The 24,580-nt window shown below is 44.9% G+C and overlaps 1 protein-coding gene across 2 annotated transcripts in view; it reads left to right on the plus strand.

Moving 5' to 3' along the window:
• Positions 1-24,580, plus strand: part of LOC134350974 (disintegrin and metalloproteinase domain-containing protein 9-like) — a 156,337-nt gene that overhangs the window by 65,949 nt on the left and 65,808 nt on the right. For both annotated transcript variants that reach the window (XM_063056913.1, XM_063056914.1), the window contains exons 4-9: positions 14,482-14,560; positions 15,059-15,135; positions 17,584-17,794; positions 19,733-19,798; positions 19,881-19,949; positions 22,947-23,116. In XM_063056913.1, the coding sequence (XP_062912983.1) occupies positions 14,482-14,560; positions 15,059-15,135; positions 17,584-17,794; positions 19,733-19,798; positions 19,881-19,949; positions 22,947-23,116 (672 nt within the window). The remainder of the gene's footprint in view (positions 1-14,481; positions 14,561-15,058; positions 15,136-17,583; positions 17,795-19,732; positions 19,799-19,880; positions 19,950-22,946; positions 23,117-24,580) is intronic.

Consider the following 24,580-nt stretch of genomic DNA (forward strand, 5'->3'; position numbering starts at 1 on the left):
TGCAGCAGGGAAGCATTCATCATCAAGGACCCCTACCATCCAGTCCATGTTCTCTGCTCACTGCTGCCATCAGGAAGGAGGTACAGGAGCCTTAGGACTTGCACCACTATGTTCAGAAACAGTTATTACCCCTCAACCATCAGACTCCTGAGCCAGAGGGGACAACTTCACTCTTTCCACAAACTATGGACTCACTTTCCAGGACTCTTTGTTTCATGTTCTTGATATTTATTGCTTATTTATTAACTTGTATTTGCACAGTTTTAGCATTCACTTTGGCTGTTTGTCCATCTTGTGTACAGTCTTTCATTGATTCTGTGGTGCTTCTTTGTATTTTCTACAAATGCCTGCAAGAAAATTAATCTCAGGGTTGTATATGTTCTTGGATAATAAATTTACATTGATCTTTTGAGTAGGGCTGATGGGACCATAATTTTTCCTGTCCATTGTTTCCCCAGGAAGGGAAATACCAGGGTCAGGTTGTGTAGATCAGAGGAGATCAAATGGGAAGGTATGATTTCCAAAGAAAAGGTGATATGGGAGGGTGCTTAATTTTATATCATTTATTATATAGATTGTAGAACAGGACGGGTTCTTCAGCCTATGGTTGCATTGTGCCTGCTCTCTTTGTTGTGGAGCAGTGGGCTGGATAGATAGATGGCAAGAAGGAGCTGATGTTCCAATGTGTGGTGCACGTACCCCAACTCCCCTTGGAAAAAGTGGGGGTGAACTGCCTGCACAAAACTCCACAGCATATGTGGTGGAAACGCTCCGTCAGCTCTGTTGGGGGAGGGAGTTCCTGGATTGAGGTCAGTGATGAAGGAGGAATATTTCTGGGCCAGGATGGTGCTTGGCTGGAAGGGGAACCTGCAAGTGGAATTCCCTGAACTGGGGGGAGATAGTTTGTAATTTCTCCCAGCTGACCACTTTGATGAGGGACTCCCATTGCTGAACGTATTTCGCACGCAGGGGCTGCGTGGAACTTTACTGTACAGGCACCCGGTGCGAACCCGCCCCAGGAGCGAGCGATGCTTTCCTCTGGGTGGACACTTCCTCTGGTACTTAGTGTGTGCATTTTTCCAGCACGTGATACTGTACAGAGATTAGAGGCAGAGTTGTTTGGACAATGGTTTTCCTACTGTTTGGCCAGAATCCCAGCTCCTGGCACCGTGCTAAAACTAAATGCACATTGCATTACCATCCTTGCCTCTGCAGTCACCTGCAAATGACACCAGAGTCAATCAAAACCACGTTGCAAAACGCCGAGGAGCTTTGAGAGTGCTGGACAAATTTAAGCAAACTGTTTTCCTTTGTGTTCTACCCATTAAAAATACCGGACAGGAACATCTTTAACATAATTTACTTTGGAGCTTTTAAGGAAATAGTGAGCACTGTGACTGGTTAGAAATCTATTACAGTTTCATTGTCCTGCTGTCCATTCTCTGAAGACTTTGGTAGAGTTGCCAGTCAGGAAATGCAAGAGATTCTAAGGATAATTTGTTGATGATCTAACTGGTATGTTTTGTTACATTGGCTAATTTTCTTATATTAATGAGGCTGTTTGTTATCCTTTGGAGGTCAGCTTTGTGTTCATTAAACAGAAACAATCTTGAGAGACTGTGGTAAACCTTGCCACGAGTAATTGTTAGTCTGCTGTCAAGAGCGGCTTGTATGTTTAAAATAAAATACTGGCACCTGAACCTAGCCCAAGTATTGTGAATAATTTTCCTAACCTGGTTAACATCTCTCTGTAAACTTACTGTTTCATCTTATACTCTGTATACACATGAATGGCTAAGCACAGCTTCAGTGCCATCTTCAAATTCACCAAATACAGTATTGTCGTAGGAAAAATCACAGTTGACTATGAGACAGCTTACCCATGTGAGATAGGACAGCCGGTTGAGTGATGCCACAGTAACAAACTCTTGCTCGGTGTCAGCAAAACTAAAGAGCTGATTGTTGACTTCAGGAAGGGGAAGGAGGGTGAACGTGTGCCAGTATATATTGGGGGATTGGTGGTAGAGTCAGTAGCTTTAAATTCCCTGTATTGGCTAGTGACACGGCGCTGAACTAAACTAAACTGAATACTACTGAACTCCTGATTTGATGTATGATGTTCTACATCTTGTTCACTCGCCTTTTGCCATTTGGACAATTTGTTCTTTTTTTGCACAATGTGTGTTTGATGTTTCTTGGGTTCCATGGCATTTCTTTGTTTCATGGATGATTCACAAATCTCAGAGTTATATTCTGTATACATACTTCGATAATAAATGTACTTTGAATCTTTGAAACAGAGGTGAGGATCGCAGTCTGGCCTCAGGAGCTTGAGACAGCAGCTCTTGCTCTCTGCCTCCTCCTGGTCCATTTTCTGCCCACATCTTGTCCATTCATACGAAAAGAAGGAATACATTCAGCAGATAAACTTGTGGCTGTGAGATAGGAAACAATGGTTTAAAAGAAATGCCTAATCTTAAACAGTTGTCTTACAATTTCAGCAAAGTTTGTTCAAGCTTCTTTAGTTATTGAATATCTGCAGGAACTGTGATTGGAGAGGAGCCTTTTCTGATGTGCTCTAACCATCAGACTTCCAATTGAATAAGAGGTCAGGATGACTATTTCTGAAAAAAAATCTCGTGCTTTCCTGACATATGTGACAAATAAACTCTTCTCGGGCTTCCAGCCAGGTACAGGTCTCGATTATAACCGATGTTTCGGTGACAAACTCCGCCATCTTTATCAGAGATGTCAGTTTGTTATCAAGATGAAGATGGTAGTTTGTCGGAAATGATTGTTAGCCATGAATGAATGGAGGAGCAGAATCGACGGGCCAGATGGCCAAATTTCTACTCTACTGCCTTATCCTAATTGATATCAGTACCCTTTTGGAAGCCTGAGAAGAGTTTTTTAACATTTGTTTTTTTCAACAATGTCTGAAAGGTATTGTGCAACAAAGTTTTTTTTGGAAGAGCCCTGTAATCTTACCACTCACTTACACTGCTGTTGCCATGGATAATAATTAAGAAGTTCAGTCAAAAGCCCTATAATACAGCAAACTCTAGCTCTATCCTGCCATTAGTAGGTTTCTGTTCAGATGCTGTGGTGGAAGAATTTCAGTCATAACAAGGGGTGCAATGTCTTTGAATATTTTCCATCTTTATATTGCCACCATAGGTTTTTTTTCTCCTGTATGAAAATACAAGAGCAAAGAGAATGTGACTTTAAAATAGAAGCTTTTGCAAACTTTAGTGAAAACCTTCGCCTTTGCCCATACCCGACTTGTGACCAGTTGGGCTGGGTCAACAAAAATGGGAAGGTAGATGGCATGGGACCAGCCTTGATTTCTCAGTGTGTTTGCAGGCAAGGAAATTGGATCGTCAGGCCATCGTGTTCTGGCAGCAACTGGTCTTCAGAATTTCTGGACTGTTGAGTCAGAGACGGGAGTTGAATTCCAACACAGAGCCAGGGAATTGAAATTCAAGGAGTTTGCTAAATTTGTAATGAAAAGCTGGTGATAAAAAGCAGCAGTCAGTTGTAAGAACCCATCTGATTCACTGGATGGAAGTTGACCATCCTTGCTCAGTGTGATCTATGTAATACTACATTTATCCATCTATGGGACGTAGACATCAATGCTGGGCATCTAGTGATCACTGTGAATTGGCTTTAAACTGAGGACACAGTTAACAGACAACTTTGTTGGTTCTCATGGAGTCAAATGCAGGGCCAATCAGGCAAAGAAGGAAGATTTTTTTTCCCCCCTATCGATCAGCCAGTTTTCATGATCACTGTTACAGAGGCCTGTACGTCAAGCTAGCAACTCGGCCTCGTTTTGTGACAACAAACCAAGTTATCAGAAGATTGATACTGATGAGAGAGATAAGGGAGGCAATGGAGAAGCGTTCAAAATGTTAATGAGAGAGGAGAGAGATTAACGAGAAAGAAACACACTTCAGAATATTGACAGACCGGTTGCTTTGAACCTGAACTGTTTGAAGTTTGATGGACAGGCGATACCCCAGCAGGGGAATAAAAAGAACAGGTTTGCTAAGGCAAGACACACACCACGAGATCACGAGATAACGAGACCCTGGAAAAGCGGTGTGCCCCCCACAAGTTGGTGGGAGTTTGGAGGTCTGGTTACGGGAACCGACCATAGACGCACAGGGTGAAAAGGTACGATCGGCGGGAACCTGGTGTGTGTGTCCGCCCTTGCCTGGGTGCCGGGTTCACCGCGGAAGAATGGTCATATCCGGAACGGAGGGGTCACAGTTGGTGACCACAGAAGACATCAAAAGGGTTTGCCCGAAAGCTAACTATGAAGAACAAAGGTCTGTCTGAATCAGATTTGCATATCATCCTCTCTCTCTCCCCAATGGCACAACAGCGATTACTGCGAAGTGTCCTAAGCTGAACTGAACTCTGCGTCACTTGAGACTGATCATTTTACCCCTAGACTGCGATAGAGCTTGTTTGATTCCTATTATCCTAGTTCTGTGTACATGTGTGTTTTATCATTGCTAATCTGTTGCATTCATATCCTTACGATTAGAGTACTGTGTTACTTATTTCTTTAATAAAACTTTCTTAGTTCCAGTAATCCAGACTCCAACTAAGTGGTCCATTTCTGCTGGTTTGGCAACCCAGATATGGGGTACGTAACAGTTTAAAAAAAGCAGACAGATGCTAAAGAAACAGCAAGATTGCCATACGGTGTGGAGAGGAACAACAAATTACTGAGGCCAGTCCTTTGTTTCAGCTTTGTATAATTACACTGAAAGCTGAAAATTGCATTAATGAGATTTTACATTCACCATTGACCCAGTGAGTCACACTTCGATAGAGAATGTGGACGGCCCTAGCATGTCAACATTTTGTCAGTGAATTTAAACCAAAAATGGAAAGAGTGCACACAACTCCCTGCGTTCACAATGAACTGGAGTGGAAATGTTGTTCTTTCTGGTGAAGATTGATGCCCAAAAGTCTGTTCATTTGATGACAGCTACTCAGTTATTTGGAGAATTAGGTATTTAATCTGCTCTTGAGTTTTGCCTTTTGCGATACTCCCATGTGATGGGGAAGGGGTGGCAGAGGACGACCAGTTGTATATTCAGGCTCAGTGATGGGGTGATGAAAGCTGGGATGGCTGAATGGATCACTTGCCCTGCTTAGAGGGGCATAACCCCAAACATTCAACAGGTGCTGTCAGAGCCAGAGTTCTGATTGTTTTGCTTCAGAGGTCTGCACTGTGGACCAGTGTCTGCCCTTTGCTATAATATACAGTTTGGCATGGCCTCAACTTCCTTGAGTATTGAATAAGAAGACACACAAAAATTCTGGCCCTACAACCCACAGCCTGTGCTGACCAACGACAACCCATTTAAACTGGTCTTGCATTAATCCTTTCTTCTCCTTATTCTCATATTTTCATCAACTCCCCCCACATTCTACTGCTCATCCACATGCCGAGAGATTTTCACTGGCCAGTTAACCACACGCTCTTGGATTGGAGTCTCGGGGAGAAGGTGCAAACCCAGCAATGGAGGATAGGATTGAACCAGATTGTTTGGGATTGCAAGGACTGCTACTAACTGTGCTGCCCGATGTGTCCCATATTATAGGATTCTATCTCGACAATTGCTTGAGCTGGAAGCGCAGCAGGTTGTGGATGCAATGACAACTTGTGGAAAATGACACAGTTGTAGTTTGTTTCCCCCAGCTTTAAGGGGGTTTCTGTTGCAATCTGCTGTGTAACAGTGTATGGACTACTGGCCGCACTCCGTTGCCATAGTAAGTCTGGGCAGCTGGAGCTTTGAACTCCACAGCTCCACCTTGGTGCTTCCGTTCCTTTGTGACCAGACTGGTCAACTCAGTCAGAGGATGTGGCAACTGAGCAGTGGCTGGCAGCCATTGTAGCAGGTGACCTGAGTTTTCGCACTGTAGTGGAAGTTACCTTTCCTGATGTTACTTTGAAAGAAGAGAGAGACAATGCTGGAAAAGCACAATAGGGTTCTGTCAGGGCAGGCCTGTGAGAGTGGACAAAACTGTTATAGATCCAGCACGTTCTGCTTCATTTGAGATTTTTAGCACATGCTGTTTTATCTTTGTCTTCGTGTTCCTATTCACCCTTTCCTGTAAATACTGGCCCACCTTTCTGTGAAATTGCACAGCTTCTATCCATGTCACCGATTCATCTGCCAAAATATCCCTTGATTTAAGCAGCAATTCTGCTTTCCCACATCACTGGGTGAGTCTACGGCCAGAGGGCACAGCCTAAGACTAAAGGGACATCCAATTAGAACAGATGAGGAAGCCAGAGGGTGACATATCTGTGAATTTGTTAACTTAGCAGCAGCAGTTCAATACAATACATAATCTAGAAGTAAGTAAATAAATAAAATAAAAAATAGTAAGTAAACAAGTAAATCAATTACAGTATATATATATATATATATATATATATATATAGAATAGATTTTTTAAAAATGTGCAAAAAAACTAGAAATACTGTATATTTAAAAAATGTGAGGTAGTGTTCAAGGATTCAATGTCTATTTAGGAATCAGATGGTAGAGGGGAAGAAGCTGTTCCTGAATTGCTGAGTGTGTGTATTCAGGCTTCTGTACCTCCTACAGAAGTCCAAGGACAGATTCCTGCGGAACACTGCTGGGCACAGACGTCCAGGCAGAATACTCTCCATCTGCTACCACCTTCTGCCAATTCTGAATCCGTGCAGCCAGATTTCCATAGATCCATGCCTCCTGCCCGTTATGGGGAACCTTTTCAAACACCTTACTAAAATACATATACACCACATTGACTACTCTACCTTTGTCATTTTGTTATCTTTTCAAAGTATTTGATTAGGCCTGTGAGGCATAGCCTACCCTTCACAAAACCATGCAGACGCTCGCAAATAAGACGATGCTTCTCCAAATGTTTGTATCTCTGGCCTGCAGAATGGCCTGCAATAGTTTGCTCACCACTTGTGTTAAGACTCACTGGTCAATAATTCCCTGGATTATCCCTCTTACCTTTCTGGAACAGTGGAAGAACATTTGCCATCGTCCAGTCCCCTGGTACCACTGGTAAGGAGGCAAAGATAACTAGCAACACTCCTGTAGTCTCTTTCCTCACTTCCCATCGTAACCTGGGGTAAGTCCTGCCTGGACCCACGGACAATGCATCCAAATGCTTTGCAGAAGCTCAAACACCATTTCTTTAATAATCTCAATGTGCTGCAGCACGTTTGGCAATCCATTGGGAAAACGTGCATTCATCTGTGCTTATTTGAGTCCCTCTGGCCAACAATTTGGTTTTCACCATTTTCAGCAAGAAAATTTACAACGCTGTTGCCAGGGCTTGAATTATAGGAAAAGATTGGATACGTTGGGTCTTTATTCTTTGGAGCGGAAGAAGATGAGGTGAGTTTTGATAGAAGTATGTAAAATTGAGGGGCGTATATAGGGTAAATGCAAACAGTCGTTGTCTTCTGAGATTGGGTGAGACTAGAAATAGAAGTCGTAGGTTAATTGTGAACGGTGAGGTATTTAAGGGGAACCTAAGAGAGAACTTTTTCAGTCGGAGGGTGATGAGAGTGCAGAACGAGCTGCCAGTGGAAGTGGCAGATGTGGGGTTGATCACCAACCAGATTTAAGAGGAATTTGTTAAAGTATACGGATGTGAAGAGTATAGAGGGCTATGGTATGGCCTGGGTGCGGGTGGATGGGACCAGGCAGAATAACATGGACTAGATGGGCCAAAGAACCAGTTTCGGTGATGCAGTGCTCTATGACTCTGTAAGAAGTCTGCCACTTGTCAACTGTGGGATGCTGTTGTGCAGCTCTTGTGTGTGCATTGGCTGCTCTGTTGGCCTGCGTTACAACAAAATGAGCAGTTAAGTTCAGTGGCGCAAGAGCAGGCAGAAAACTGGACTCACCGGGACCGTCTGTTTGTGGATCTTAGAAGCAGGATGTGTGGGGTTGGGGCATTGCGACGAGGAGATCTCCCATTATAACGTCAGTGACTGTGAGGGAGATGGTGGCCTGCTCTTCGTTGGTGAAGTCACAGTCCAGTGATTGGTGTGAGGAGGGGTCTGAGAGCTGTCAGCTGGTCTCTGCAAGGTGGAGGTCAGTCTGCCAGACTACAACGGCAACGTATGCAAAGCACTGGAGCAACTCAGCAGGTCAGTGGAAATGAATAAACAGTTCTTGTTTCACACTGAGATTTCATCAGGGCTGGATAGGAAGAGGAAAGATGGCAGAATCAGAAGGTGGGGGAGGGGAAGGTGAACAAGCTAGGAGGTGATAGGTGGTTGGATGGGGGAGGGGGATGAAGCTAGGAGGTGATAGGTGGTTCGATGGGGGAAGGGGGATGAAGCTAGGAGGTGATTGGTGGTCAGGTGGGTGGAGGAGGGGGATGAAGCAAGAAGCTACGAGTTGATAGGTGGAAAAGATGAAGGAATGGAGCAGAAGGAATCTGATAGGAAAGAAGAGTGGACCATGGGAGAAAGGGAAGGAGGAGGGGTACTTGTGGGAGGTGATAGGCAGGTTAGGAGAAGAGGTAAGAGGGGCGAAATGAAGAGGGATGTGGAGGAGGAAAAGAATTACTGGAAGTTGGGAATATAGATTTTTGTGCCATCAGGTTGGAGGCTAACTGGACGAAGTATAAAATGTTGCCCCTCCAACCTGGGAGTGCCCTCATTGTGGCAGAAGAGGAGGCCATTGACCCGACATGTCAGAATGGGGGGTTTGGAATTGAAATGGCCACCAGGAAATCCTGCCTTTTGCTGATGGAGCAAAGTTGCTGGACAAAGCGGTTTCTCCCCAATCTACGTCGGTTCTCACCAATGCAGAGGAGGCCGCATCAGGAGTACTGGACACAATAGATGACCCCAGCAGGTATTAGGTGAAGTGTTGCCTCACCTGGAAGGACGGTTTGGGGTCCTGCATTGAGGTGAGGGAGGGAATCTGCAGATGTAGCACTTCTGCCACTTGCAGGAATAAGTGCCAGGAGGGAGATGAGTGGGGAGGGATGAATGGAAAAAGTGAATCACTGAAGGAACAATCCCTGTGGGAAGTGGAGAGTTGGGATGGTGCAGGAAAGAAGTGTTTGGTTTGGTTTGGAAGTGTTTGAAGATGGCTGAAGTTGCAGAGAACGATGTGTTGGATGAAGAGGCTCATGAAGTGATAGGTGAAGACGAGCATTACCCCGGCAGGAAGATGGGGTGAGCGCGGATGTCTGTAGAATGGAGCAGATGTGGGTGAGGGCAGCATTAATGGTGGAGGAAGGGAAACCCTGTTCTATGAAGGAGGAGGACACGTCTGATGTCTTGGAAAGGAATGCCTCAATCTGGGAATAGATGAGCTGGAGGCAAAGGAAATGAGAAAAGGGAATGATGTTTTACAGGAGAGCATGGGAAAAGATATGGTCAAGGTAATTGTGAGAATCAGTAAGGTTATAAAAGATATCAGTAGACAGTTTGTCCACAGAGATGGAGACAGTGATGGAGAAAGGGGAGAAAGATGGCAGAAGTCAACCAAATGAAAGTTCGAGGCAAAGTTGATTAAGTTGATATTCTCAGTGTGGGTGCATGAAGCAGCACCAATGCAGTTGTCAGTGTAGCACAGAAAGAGTTGGGGAGCATTACCAGGGAAGGCTTAAAACAGAGGCTGTTCTGTGTAGCTAATAAAAAGGCAGGCATGGCTGGGGCCCATGCGGGGGCCCATGGCTGCACCTTGATATCGGAGAAATTGGGAGGAAATGAATGGAAAATTGTTCCAACAGAGGGTGATGGTGGAGGGGAACTGATCGGGTCTGTTGTTGAGAAAGGAGCAGAGAGCTTTAAGGCCTTCTCAATGGGGAATAGAAATGTATAGGGACTGGACACGCATTGTGAAACTGAGGTGGTCATGACTAGGGAACTGAAGGTTGTTCAGGAGATCAAGAGTGCGGAAGGGCTGAACGAAGGGAACAATATGGAGTTGAAATAAATAGACTTTTGCTCAGTGGGGTGGGAGCAGGCAGAAACAGTAGGGCCCACCCGAACAGTCAGATTTTTGGATCTTTGGTATAAGGGAGAAATGAGCAGTGCAGGGTAGCGGAACTATGAGTTTGGTGGCAGTGGACGGGAGGTGTCCAGTGTTGATGGGGTTGCTGATGGTGCAGGAGAGGCTGACGGTCCTCAGTGTGCTCCTTTTCAAGGGGTAAGTCAGAGGAGCTGTCTGAGAGTTGCTGCCTGTCCTCAGCAAGGTAGAGGTCAGTCCACCACACTATAACGGCATTGCACTTTGTCTCCGCTTTGTCTCCGGGTTTGGAGACTAGGTTGTGGTTGGCGCATGGTGAACGGAGGGCCGCGCATTCGGAGAGGGTGAGATGCTGATCCAGGATTTCGACTGAAAACGTCAACAGTTCCTCCCCCGTGTCCGCCCACAGATACTGCTCAACCCACTGAGTTCCTCCATCAGACTGATGTACATTACTGCTGGTTACTACAGCAAAGCTCAATTCACACTGCTGAATGAAAGCTCTTGTTGGTGGCCATCTGAAAATACATTTTGCTGTACTCGGTGTTTGTTTTGTCATCAAGCTAAGCATTGGCAAGCAAGCTGGTGTTGTATTTTAGTGAAACAGGAATAGTATATATTTTTGGATTTGTGCCTATTGTGTGTGCACGTGAGTCTGTGGGTGTGTGTGCATGTGGGCCAATGTATCTGTCAGCATGTGTGTGCACATGGATCTGTGTATGTGGGGGCTTGTGTGTGTGTGTTCACATGGGTTGGTATATGCAGGGGTTTATGTGTGTGTTTGCATAGGTCATTGTATGTGGGGGTAAGTGTGTGCATGGGCACATGTGTCTATATGTTGTGGTGTTGCTGCATGTTCACTGTCAGTTCCTCAGCTCCACATCCCACTTCTGAGCCTGGCGAGCTGGGAGACTCTCATCTGCTGCTGGAACTTGGCCCTCCTCCAGCCATCATGGGAAATCCAGCGGCCTCTTCACCTTTGGCCTATATTTTGTTCACATTAACTGTCTGAAGGAAGAGTGGAAATGTTTCCAGATTGTTCCAGCGATGATCCTTTTTCCCATGTGCGTGGCAATGATTTTCTGGTGCTGCTATAAAACTCACTGCTGTCTCCTTTCAAAGTAAATAGATGAGTGAAATGTGGCCATGAAGTTCAGAGATCAAACACTGCACGGTGCTGCTGTGTTTGATGTTCCCAGCAGGAATGGGTTCAGTCAGACTTCTCAGTTATTTTCACTTTGGTTAAATCTCCTTCACTCCAGGGAAACCAGCCAAACAAAGACCGATGAAGTCAAAGCAGTAGTTGTCATCATAAGGACTCTAGTAGGGCATTTGGCAATGTCCCACATGGTCAGCTGGTCCAGAAGATTCAGATACACTGGGACCCTTTCACTGAGAAAGGGTGACACCTCTCTGTCCCTTAGGGGGAGGGAAAGCCTGTGATATGTCGAATTGTTGGGTGAACGATTAGTTTTTATTGTGTGGCAGATCAGGTCTTTCTTGGGGGTTTTTGCTGTTGCTTGGTGGGTGAAGGGTGCTGATGTTTTTTTTTGCTGAAGTAAGTCCTGGGGGGGGAGGGTCGTTGCATTGCTGCCACATGTGCGTGGGAGGGGGGAGTAGCCGGAGCTTTGGGGTTCTAATATTTTTACTGTTACTCGTTCTTTGGGGCACTCTTCTGTTTTCATGGATGTCTGTGAAGGGCAAGAATTGCAGGTTGTATATTGTGTACATTCTGTGATATTAAATGGAACTACTGAACGAATGAACCTAAAGCAAACTGGCTCATTGGATTTAAAACAAGCTCAGTGAGAGGAGGCAGGAGGTAGTGGCAGAAGTCTGTGACCAGTGGTGTACCACAGGGACTGGCGCTGGGACCCTGAGCTGTTTGTGATGTGTATAAAAATGACTTGTTTATGAAGGTAGGAGGCATTATGGGTAAGTTTGTGAGTGACACAAATAATGGTGGTATTGTGTACGGCAAGGAAGGTTATCCAAGGCTATAGCAATATATAGATCAGGTGGAGAATTGGGCAGAACACTGGATAGAATTTAATCCTGACAAGTGAAAGGTTGATGTGCTTTGGCGAAGGCAAATTTAAGTGTGGAGTAGGCCAAGTGAGTGGCAGGGCCCAAGGGAATGTTGGTGAGCAGTGAGGTCTCAGGAATTAAGTCCTTAGTTCTCTGAAAGTGGCAACATAGGTTGATAGTATGGTGAAGAAGACAATGGCATGCCTGACTTCATAGGTAGGGCTTGATGGAATAAAAGATTTGGGGTGTTCCAACAACTAAGCATTGGTTAGACTGCACTTGGGGTATTATGGAGTATATGACATTATAGGAATGATGTGACTATACTGGAGAGAGTGCAGAGGGCATTCACCAGGGTGTTGGAGGATTTTAGTTATGGGGAGACACTGGAAAGGCTGGGTTCCTTGTCCCAGGAGGGAAGGAGGCTGAGAAGTGACTTGGAGTAGATGAAAAGCGTAGATAAGGAAAACATGCACAAAATGCTGGAGGAACTCAGCAGATCAGGCAGCATCTGTGGGGAAGAGTACAGTTGACATTTCGGGCCAAGACTCTTCAGCAGGACTGCAGAGTTCCTCCAGCGTTCTGTGTGTGCTGCTTGGACTTCCAGCATATGCAGATTTTACCTTGTTTAGGCATAGATAAGGTGTAGGTTTTATTCTGAAAGAAGGGGTATCAAAAACATGAGGGTACAATTTTATGGTCAGAGGAAAGTTTTAAAGCTTATCAGAGGAAACAATTTTTAAATGCTGGGATGAAGTCTCAGCAACACACGCAAAATGCTGGAGGAACTCAGCAGAACAGGCAACATCTATGGAAACGAGTACGGTTGATGTTTCGGGCTGAGATCCTTCAGCAGGACTGGAGGGAAAAAAGATGAGTAGAGTTAAAAACTGGGGGGAGGGAAGGGAAAAACATAAGGTGATAGGTAAAACTGGGAGGGGTGAAGTAGGAGCTGGGAAGTTGGTGAAAGAGATAGGACAGGAGGCAGTGGAGGGGTGGAGCACCAGAGGCAAGTGATAGGCAGGCAAGGAGATGAGGTGGGAGAGGGAAAAGGGGATGGGGACTGGTGGAGTAGGGGGCGGGTGGTGGGGGACCATTACCGGAAGTTAGAGAAATTGATGTTCATGCCATCAGGTTGGAGGCTACCCAAACAAAACTTAAGGTGTTGTTCCTCCAACCTGCGTGCGGTCTCATTGTGACGATAGAGGAAGCCATGGATAGACATATTGGAATGGGAGTGGGAAGTGGAATTAAAATGGGTGGCCTCTGGGAGATCCCACTTTCTCTGGCGGATGGAGCATAGGTGCCCGGTGAAGTGATCTCCCAATCCATGTCGGGTCTCACCAACATACAGGAAGCCACACCGGGAGCACCGGACATAGTATATGACCCCAACAGACTCACAGGTGAAGTGTTGCCTCACCTGGAAGGCCTGTTTGGGGCCCTAAATGGTAGGGAGGAGGTGTAAGGGCAGGTGTAGCACTGGTTCCACTTGCAAGGAAAAGTGCCAGGAGGGAGATCAGTGGGGAGGGATGAATGGACAAGGGAGTCGCGTAGGGAGTAATTCCTGCGGAAACCAGAAAGTGGGGGAAGGAAAGATGTGGGATCCTGTTGGAGAAGGCGGAACATGCAGAAAATTACGTGCTGGACATGGAGGCTGGTGGGGTGGTAGGTGAGGACAAGAGGAACCCTATCCCTGGTAGGGTGGCGGGAGGATGAGGTGAGGGCAGACGTGTGTGAAATGGAAGAGATACGGTTTTGTTGAGATGGTGAGTGAGAGACTGTTGTTATGTCACCACTCAACTAGGTTTTCAATCTCCCTCCTATATGCCAATTCATCACCGCCTTTGATTTGGTCAATGATGCTGTTGTCAGCAAACCTAAATACAGCTCTATTCCAGCTCAGTCACTTCATTGATCTTGTCTGCTTACCTTGCTCCAGCTGTGGCCTCATGAGCGTTTGGCACGTTTCTGAGATGGCCAGCCTCTCTTCGTATTCCACCCTAGGCCAATGAAAGCATGTCCCACCTCGCGTACCTGTCCCATTGCCTTCAGAGACCCAAGGAAGAGTACTCACTCCTTCTGTTTCTCTCTATCAAGTGTGTTGTCTTGGACTTCTCTGGGCTGAACAACATTTGCTCCTTGCCTATGCAGCAAGCCCATTCATACCTTCCTGCAGCCTGAACTCTCACCCACGCAGCCAACGCTAGTATCATCAGCCACTATCTCAGCATCGCCCCTGTGCTGAGTCCTGGTTCTCGACAGAAACCAGAAAGATTGAAAGGTCAAAGCCAAAAGGCTGTGCATATTGGCAGTGAACGTGCACTTCTGATAGTGTTAATGGGAATGCCAATTGTATCTATAAATTGAGCTGAGATCAGTTTGCACAGTGAAAGCTCAAATTGTTGGTGCTGTCTTCTTTCAGAGACTTTGTTGTGAAGGACTTCACCATGTTCACTTACGGAGATGATGGGGACCTCATCTCATCCCAGCCAGACGTTAAGGTATGTGATGAGATTACAACATGGTCTTCTAAAGTAGCTTATCAGTAGAAACTACTTCTAGACTTGGGTACAATTCCAACCTGTTGGCTTTTCTTAAATATAGTGGTAAGGCAAGGAAGAACAAATTTGATGGGCCGAATGTCCAACTACTGCTTTGGTTTTGTATTTTCTTTGACTTAGGTGTTTGGAAAATGGTACTTTTTTAAAAAATTATTTATTTATTTGTAAGAGTCAACCACATTGCTGTGGGTCTGATATCAGACCTGGTAAGGACGGCAGGATTTCTCCACTAAAGGACATTAGTGAATCAGATATATTCTTTTATTGAATTTACCATCTGCCTTGGTGGGATTCGAACTCGTGTCCCCTGCGTATAACTGAGTCACTATTACTAATCCAGTGGTGATTACCACTACACCAAATCTTCCCTGCTGAATTTCATTTGTTTTTAGAGTGGCATATTTTGTTTTTACATTTTCCTGTGTTTTGTTACTGTAGGACCACTGCCATTTCCAAGGATTTGTGGAAGGGATGGAACGTTCCGTGGTTGCTGTTAGCACCTGTGATGGGCTAAGGTAAGCGCACACTGCTCACTTTGTGTGCAGGTAACAGCGGTCTTTGCACAGGGGTAATTCATTAGTTAACATGTGGCAGTGAGTGACAGCTGGAGGTTTAAAGCTTTGGGCCTGCTTCACAGCTGTCAGTTGGTACTCTGGCTGGAGTAGGGGCGATCTAGGTCATGGCATTGGGCCTCTGGTGCCGGAGCCAGCTTTCTGCCCATCTTCCTGGGGGGACAAACTCTGGCAAAGCAGGCTCGTGCACCGTATCCTGTGATTCTTTCTTAAGAATGGTCAGACTGAATGTTGTTAGTCGAAGTCGTAGCGTCATCCACAGGGACACAGCCTTTTCAGCCACTTGGATCCATGCTGACCAACAAGCACCCATTTGCCATAATCCCAACGTGTTCTTCCAACGTTCCCATCAACATCCTGGGTTCCACCACTTACCTAAATACCAGGGAATTTACAGGTGTCAATTAGTCTATCAGCCTACAAATCTGTGGGGTATTGGGGGAAACTGGGGCAAATGATCTGGTCACAGGGACAAAGTGCAGACCTCACGTGGATAGTCCCTGGGGTTATGGCGCTCCCAGACATCAGCTTTACTAGTTGCACCTCTGTGCTGCCCTGAAGGCTTTTGTAAATGCTTAAATCTCTTTTATAGTCAGAGATTTAAAAGTTGTTCAGAGATTTAAATAACTAAAAAAATCAAATTAGTATAAGAATTAGTCTGTGTTTTTAAATCACTGACATATGTTGTGAAATTAGTTTTGTGGCAGCAGTACACAAAACTAATAATATATTAAAATTTTAAAAATCACTACAAGTTGCAATACTAAGGAATAGCGAGGTAGTGTCCATAGGTTCATTGACTGTTCAGAAATATGATGGCAGAGGGGAGTAAATTGTCCCTAAAACATTGAGTGTGGGTCTTCATGCTCCTGTACCTCATTGATGGTAGTAATGATAAGAAAGCATGTCCTGGGTGGTGAGGGTCCTGAATGATGGACGTTGTCTTCTTGAGACCCTGCCTTTTGAAGATGACCTTGATGGTGGGGATGGTTGTGTGCCAACTGAGTCAACAGCCCTCTGCAGCCTTTATACCAGGCAGTGAGGCAACCAGTCAGAATGGTTTCCATGGTACATCTGTAGAAACTTGGTACTGTCTTTCATAACATATCAAATTCCTCATTACAGTATAACCTTCTTTGTGATTTAAAACATTAAAATGATTTGCACATTATTCTTTTTTCCATTTTCCAAATGATCAGAGACTATGCCGATGAATAGGGTTTCTGTGTGCAGCGTGTCCCTGATGTGAAGCTGACAGTGCCCCATCTTTGATGAATAGTCTCTCCCCTGCTGGGTTCAAAGTCAAGTCTGGCACGGAGTGAGGGTTTTAAATACTGGCTTTTGCCCTTTGCGTCCCTTCAGATTTCTGTCCTCGGATAAGCACACGTGGAAAGCCAGAGAGAGCTGAACTATTGGTCAGCCTGGTTCTGTCACTGCTTGTAACTGGTTGCCTCTAGAAGTCAGAGCATTTGCAGTTGGTTATAAAGTTCATGCAAATATTGATGAAAATGCATTTCAGCTACAAATTTATTCAGCCTTGTTCGAAATGTATTTGTCAAAACACAACATCAAAATACCTGGGCAAAGCAACTCCCAAAAATTTCCTGTGCGGTGTATGATTGACATCACAGCCTCACTCTGCCACCTACAGCCCAGCTTTGGTCCTTTATATATTTATACGAGACCTCTTATGGATTGCACCAGATGTAGACTGTGCCAAAAAGGATTTCCCAGAAGGAACTCGTACAGCTTTGTTATTGACAAGCGGTCAGCTTTGACAACTTGAAGAGGTTTAATATGACCGCCTTGAAATCTCATCCTTGAAGTGTACCTTTGCCCTAAGAAGGGACTTGACCCAGAACGTTAACTGTCCGTTTCCCTCTCTTGATGCAACCTGACCTGCTCAGTTTCTCTGGGTTTTTGTGTGGTGCAGCTTTGCCTATTCTGGCCCAGTGTTCTGTCCTCAATTTAATGCAGGGCTGTTAAAGTGTACGGTATTCATGGAATCTTCTCAAGTTGTTAATCCTGCTCGCTGGTTGGCGTTTGCCCACTTCTGCGACACTAAAGAAACAAACTCTAGTGCCAGCAGTCATTCCATTTGATGAAAAAATTGCATGATTATGCTGAAATCCCTTCCAGCCTCCCCCGCCCCCTGTGAGCTCTGGGGAACGCTCTCTGCTGTAGTGTCACGGGAAGCAAACAAGTAATTAAAGGGCCATTTCCACAGTAGTTATTCTCTGATGGCAGATTCCTCTCTTTGAAGCCTCCCTTCAATAATCTAGTGCAATCATTGTGCCTGTCTGTTTACTTGTACTTAGTACAGATTCAAATGCAGCGAAGATAATGAAAAGTTTCAGCCGCCACAAATGTAATTGTACTTTGTTTTCGCAGAGGTCTGCTGCTCACAGACAGAACGCATTATGTCATTGAACCCCTGGAGAATTCCAGTACCTTCCAGCACCTGGTGTACCGTGTGGAGGATATGTTGGAAAAACATTTAACTTGCGGCGTGACCAATGAGACTGGTTTCTTGCCCCAGTATGATTCCGGTGGCACGGAGCAGCACCCGCGTGATGGGCACAGCATAACGAGCTTCCTGCGTGTAAGTCGGTCTTTGCCCTCTCTAACTTGGTGTAGTGAATGAGCAGGTCATGATGCAGGAATTGTCAAGTGTGTTGTTGTGGGTTTTAGGGTAGGAACAACATTCCCTCTAAATTGTAATGACCAGTGTGTGCGAAAGTCCTGTGCTGCCCAGTTTCTTGCCTGGTGACAACAACATGTGCGCACTGCATAATTTCTTCAATAAAACTAATGTAAATAAGCCAATTCTAAAATCTGCAGACAAATCATTGCAAACTCCATGTTGTCAACACTGTCCACATCAGAAACCGGAAAAGGAAGTGTGATTGTGTACAATCGTGAAGTATACTTAACGTGCCAATGAGGTAGAGGGTGACAACCTTTTGTGAGCAGTTTAAATTCTTTTGGATAAGAATAGAACATGTATGAAATTGTGATAAGCGTAAATAAGCAAGATATAGTGTGTTCCGGGAGTCAAGTTTGTTATCACTGTCATATCATGAAAGTTGTTTTTGTAGCAGCAGTACAGTAAATGACATAAAAAATTACTGTAAGTTACAATAAAAATAGGGAAGTAGTGCAAAAGAGAAATAATGAGGTAATGGTCATGGGTTAATGGACCATTCAGAAATCTGACGGAGAGGGGAAGAAACTGTTGCTAAAACGTTGAGTGCGAGTCTTCAAGCTTTTGTACCATCTCCCTGATATTTGTAGTGAAAAGAGGGCATGTTCCAGCTTGCGAGGGTCCTTAGTGATGGATGCCACCATCTTGAGACACTCCCTTCTGAACGTGTCCTCAGTGGTAGGGAGGCTTTTGTCTGTGATGGAGTTGGAGGTTATCTGGAACTCTGGATCCAGGGTAAGACCTTTAGGACTGAGATGAGGAGAAGTTTTCTCATTTCGAGGGTGTGGAATTCTCTGTCACAGAGACTGTGGAGGTTGTCGTTGAATATATTTAATGAGTGGGTGGGTGGGTAGATTTCCTGTCGGATAAAGCAGTGAGGGGCGTGGGGAGAAAACAGTGATATCGTTTTGAGATAGAAGATCAATCATGATCATAAATTGTGGGGCAGGACTGAAGAAGGGGAGAAGGAGGAGGACAAATACTCTGCGACAAGCCCAATGAGAGCTTAACATGCTGACCTGGGCGGATCCTTATACTGACTGGAAACCAATCAGCAATGATTCTTTGAGCATAGAATATGCTAATATTACCAACACACTGACTCAATAGTGTGATAAACTTACTGGCTGAACCACACTAAGAAAGCCATGCACTGGTTTTTGTGTTAGAATGTAAAACAGAGTTCTACAAGAAAAGTCCCTTCAACCCATGATGTGCCTAAATAAACCAATCCCTTCCCCCCAAACATGTCTGTCTGTCTTCCTCCTCTCTTAGAACCTCTTAAATGCCTCTGTCATATCTGCCTCCACCACCACCTCTGGCAGAGCATTCTTGTATATACTTCTGTAAATGTACTTTTGAAGTTTATAAAACACATTTTCTCTCTGTGCAGCTGCAGTCTGATTTGCTGAATTTTTGCAGCTTTTTCTGTCTTGCTCCAACACTCGATAATACGAAGGGAATCGGGGGATAAAGAGTAGTGTAAGAAAATGGCACTGAGGTAAAAGATTGCCCATGATGTTATTGCATGAGCAGAGTAAGGACATGGAGCCTAATGACCCACTTCTGCTTGTACTTTTGTTCTTTATCTTGACCCTCCCTAATCCCATCACAATCTTCCTTTTCATCCTTCCGAACACCCCCCAACATTCCCTCCAATTCAAACTCCAGTTCCCAATGAAAAGTCTGAGATGTTAACCTGTTTCTCTCTCCACGGATTCTGCCCGACTTGCTGTATGTTTCCAGCATTTTTCCCATTTATTGAAGGTACACAATTTAAGTGGAGACGAGTGTGTTCAAATTTTTAAAAAATGCTATAACCTCTGTTGCTTCCAGCACAAACGAGCCATACTGCCTCAGACTCGATATGTTGAGTTATTTCTCGTGTGGGACAAGGAGCTGGTAAGTGTGAAACCATTCTGACAAATGAAGGGTTTAAAACTGTGCTGTTCTCTTTTAATGACCATATTTCCCTCTTGTGCAGTTTGATCAAATAAAGAATGAGACGGCTGTGAGAGAGCAGGCAGTTCAGCTTGCCAATTACCTTGATGGGGTAAGTGTGCTCTCGGTTATTTTCATAGAATATACAACAGTACAGGCCCTTTAGCCCACAATGTTATAAACACTCCACAATCAATCAAATCTTCCATCCTACACAGACCATAACCCTTCATTTTTCTTTTATCTATGTGTTAATCTAAATGTCTCTTAAATGCTCCAATCTTATCAGCCTCTACCACCAGTGCATTTCAGACACATTAACACTCTGCGTTTTAAAAAAAAAACTTTCACTGACATCTCCACTAAACTTTCCTCTGCTCACCTTAAGGGTCTCAGCCTGAAATGTCAACTCTTTATCGCATTCCAAAGATGCTGCCTGACCTGCTGAGTTCCTCTGTTACTGGCCGTTGTCACTCTGCGTAAGAGGTGCTGGCTGTCCCCTCTGTTCATGCTGTTCATCTCCTTATACATGTCTTACAAGTTGCCCATCATCCTCCATCGCTCTAACGAGAAAAGCCCTAGCTTGCTGAACCTTTCCTCATAGGACATGTCTGTAATCCAGGCAGCATCCATAAGACACAGGAGCAGAATTAGGCCGTTCAGCCCATTGAGTCTGATCTACCATTCATCATGAATGATTTATAATCCCTCTCAACCCCATTCTGCTTTTTCCTCCCTGTAACCTTTGTCGTCCCGACTAATCGGGAACCTATTAACTTTGGCTTTAAATAAACTCCATGGCATGGCCCCCACAGTCACCTGTGGCAATGAATTCCATAGATTCACCTCTCCCTGGCAAAAGAAATTCCTCCTCATCCCTGTTCTAAATGAGCATTCCTCTGGTCTGAAGCTGTGTCTTCTGGACATAGACTCACCCACTCCTCCCTACATCCACTCTGTCCAGACATTGCAATTTTCGATAGCTTTCAATGAGATCCCCCTCATTCTAAGCTGCAGTGAGTACAAATCCAGAGCCATCAAACGCTCCTCAAATGTTAACCCTTTTATTCCCAAAACTATCCTTGTGAATAACCTCTGAACTTGCTCCAATACCAGCATATCTTTTTCTTAGATAGGGGGCCCAAGATTGCATACAATACTCCAATTGCGGTCTGAACAAGGTCTTATAAAGCCTCAGCATTACATCTTTGCTCTTGTATTCTAGTCTTCTGGAAGTGAATGCTAATATTGCATTTGCCTTCCTTACCATCGACTCAACCTGCAAGTTAATCTTTAGGGAATTCTGCCAGAGGACTCCCTTTGCACCTCTGACTTTAGAACTTTCTTCCCGTTTAGAAGATAGTCTACTCCGTTATTCCTTCTACCAAAGTGCATGACTATATACTTCCCTACACTATATTTCATCTCGCAAACAACAGGAATTCTGCAGATGCTGGAAATTCAAGCAACACACATAAAAGTTGCTGGTGAACGCAGCAGGCCAGGCAGCATCTCTAGGAAGAGGTGCAGTCGACGTTTCAGGCCGAGACCCTTCGTCAGGACTAATGTTTAATGGTTAATGTTAATGGTTAGTCCTGACGAAGGGTCTCGGCCTGAAACGTCGACTGCACCTCTTCCTAGAGATGCTGCCTGGCCTGCTGCGTTCACCAGCAACTTTTATGTGTGTTGACTATACTTCATCTGTCACTTCTTTGCCCATTCTCCTAATCTGCCTGGGTCCTAAAGCAGACTTCCTCAAAACTAAACTTTATAAAGTCTTTCTTTGACTGTGGAATGCTTTGGGGTGCCGTGAAATGTTAGTGTGTATGGACAGCATCCTTCCTTTCAGCCCCCATGAACAGCCCAGGCATTGCTTTCTTCCTGTGCTTATCTAAACTTAAACATGGGTGCAATTTCTGTCCCGCTGATTGAGATCCACCTTCTCACCATTTCCTGCACGAGGAAGTTTGTCATGATAACCCTGGGCTGATTAGTGACTGTCTTACACTATGTCTGCTATTTCTGGCCTGAATCCAGTTCCTCAATGCACAATGGGTGTCCTAAGCACTTTATCACATAACCCTATAACAGCAGGAACCGGGGGAACAGCTGCTTGAGGGAGATCTGACAGTAAGAAAGTGGAAATTGAAATAGTGAACTGGTGGGCAGCAGCCTCCTGTTGTTCGTTTTGGTTGACCACTGACTGGTCACATCCAGTGTGTCTCCTAGAGTACAGCATATGGCAGCTGTTAAAGTATCAACACTGATACTCATCTCAGTGAGTACTTGTCACTGAGTTACATTGCCACTGACAAACATCATTTCTGTCAAGGGTTGCCCAGTCACTGTAGATTTCATTTACTGGATCAGCCTACCACCGAGAGACCTTGCCTAATGCTTTACCAAATAAAGTCCATGTCAGCAGCATCCACTTATCAATTGATTTTTGTCATTTCCTCAAGGAAACTTGGTCAAGTTAGGACACCATGGTATGGCAGTGGTTAGCGCGATACTATCATAGCTCGGGGCGTCGGAGTTCGGAGTTTAGTTCCAGTGTCCTCTGCGTGCAAAGTTTTATGTTTCTTCCTGTGTGCGTGTGGGTTTCCTCCCACAGTTCAAAGATCTGGCCGGTTAGTAGGATAATTGGTGGTTATAAATTGTCCCGTGATTAGGCAAGGGTTAAATCGGCGGTTTGCTGGGTGATGTGGCTTGGTGCTGTATCTAAATAAACTGAGATAAAGTTTATAAGACCTGACCTCTGCCACACAAAGCCACTTTCACTATCCCTAATAAGTCCATATTTTCCCAGATGTGACTAAATTGAAACACTAAGAATCTTCTCCAGTCATGATCCTCTCCGAGCCTATAATTTGCCAGATTATCTCTGTTGCTTTTCTTAAACAATGGAACATAATTTTCAACTATATATTGTATTCATGAACCATGATACACGATGTGGATACAAAACGGGGCTGTAAGGAAATTAAGATCCCCATTCTGCTGTGAATCTGCTACTTTGTGCCTTAGTGAAGCTGTTCAGCCAGAAATAAATTAGAGCCATTATGAGTTAAACAGTGCATTTCTCCCTTTCATCCCCATCATGCCGCAGATGTACAGAATGTTAAACATTCGAATCGTGTTGGTCGGTTTGGAGATCTGGATGAATGAGAATCAAATCAGCACAGAAGGAGGAGCGGGCGATGTGCTGGGACGGTTTGTGCAATGGCGAGAGAAGAACTTGCTGCCACGACGACGACACGATAGCGGGCAGTTAATTCTGTGAGTCTTCTGGATGTTCACACCAAGTATACAAAAACTGATGTCATGTGCTTTGAAAATTTAGTCCTGAGCTGACAAATGTGTGTATTTCTCTTTCCACTTCTCAGACGATATGGGGATATCTTCTAAAGATGATTGGCGATTGTGTTAGTGCTCTTCTAGTAGTCATTTTTACAACGTTAAAGGGTTAAATGTTAATGGTTAGAGGCCCCATGTCGTGTAGCGGTTAGCATGAAGCTATTGCGGCTTGGGGCGTTGGAGTTTGGAGTTCAGTTCTGGTGTAGTCTGTAAGAAGTTTGTATGTTCTTCCTGTGAGTGCTTGGGTTTCTTCCAGATGCTCCGGTTTCCTCCCATGGTCCAAAGATGTTCTGGTCAGTAGGTTAATTGACCATTGTGAATTGTCCTCTGATTGGGCTAGGGTCAAGTAGCCCCAAGTAAATTGGTTTGCTGGGTGGTGCGGCTCAGGTCTGGAAGGGCCTGTTCCCTGCTTTGGTGCTGTCTGTGTGGAGTTTGCACGTTGTCTCTGTGACTGTGTGGGTTTGCTCTATGTGCTCTGGTTTCTTTCCCCTGTCCCAAAGACAAGCACTTTGTAGGTCAATTGCCTGCTGTAAATTGCCCCTGGAAAGAGTGGCTGATGGAATGCAGCGTAAAATGAGATTGTGAATGGGTGGCTGATGTTAACTGTGGTGTAGGTTTGGCTAATGGAACTCTACGATTCTGACTTGACACCTGGCAGTTAGTTAGAGGATGACCACGGGGGATGGGGGGTAGTTGTGTGAGGAGATAACAGGGGGTGGGGTGTTGTGTGAGGGGACGACCATGAGCCTTAAATAATGTCGAAAACAATCTGCTGGAGCAGCTCAGCAGGTTGAGCACAATCTGTGGAGGGAAAGGAATCGTCTTCATTTCAGGTCGAGATTCTACTTCAAGACTACATCAGCAGGGCTTCAATCCTCCACGGATGCCGCTCGACCCTCCAGCAAATTGTTTGGTGCTCCAAGCTCCAGATCCTGCAATCTCTTCAGTCTCCTGAGGATGAAGTTGAAGCCATTGAGGGAGAGTGGTGGTCACTGAGGAGGATTTTTCTGTTTGTGACTTGATGTCCTCAATGGCACCATGGTTTAACATGGAGGGGAGCAGGAATGTGAAGGTTCTATGATCCTTTCATATATATCTCTAATGCAGACAAACTTTATTTTTTCTTTGGTGTGGGTAGAGTTGACAGGTGATTTGACGGAGGGATTCAAACTACACAGGGAAACTGTTCCCTGTAGCAGAATGGTTCGAAGTTTAAAGAGAAGGATTTCAAGAACTAGGGTCAATGTCAGTAATCTGACCTGGAACACTCTGGCTGAAAGGGCAGTGGTTCACTTTCAAAAGCAAACTGAGCAAATACTGGGGGAGGTGGGGGGTGGGGGTGGAAGCTTTTGTGGATCGAACTGAGGAACAGATTGAGTCAATGAG

The sequence above is a fragment of the Mobula hypostoma genome, chromosome 8 (assembly GCF_963921235.1).
Source record: "Mobula hypostoma chromosome 8, sMobHyp1.1, whole genome shotgun sequence".
Lineage (NCBI taxonomy): Eukaryota > Metazoa > Chordata > Chondrichthyes > Myliobatiformes > Myliobatidae > Mobula > Mobula hypostoma.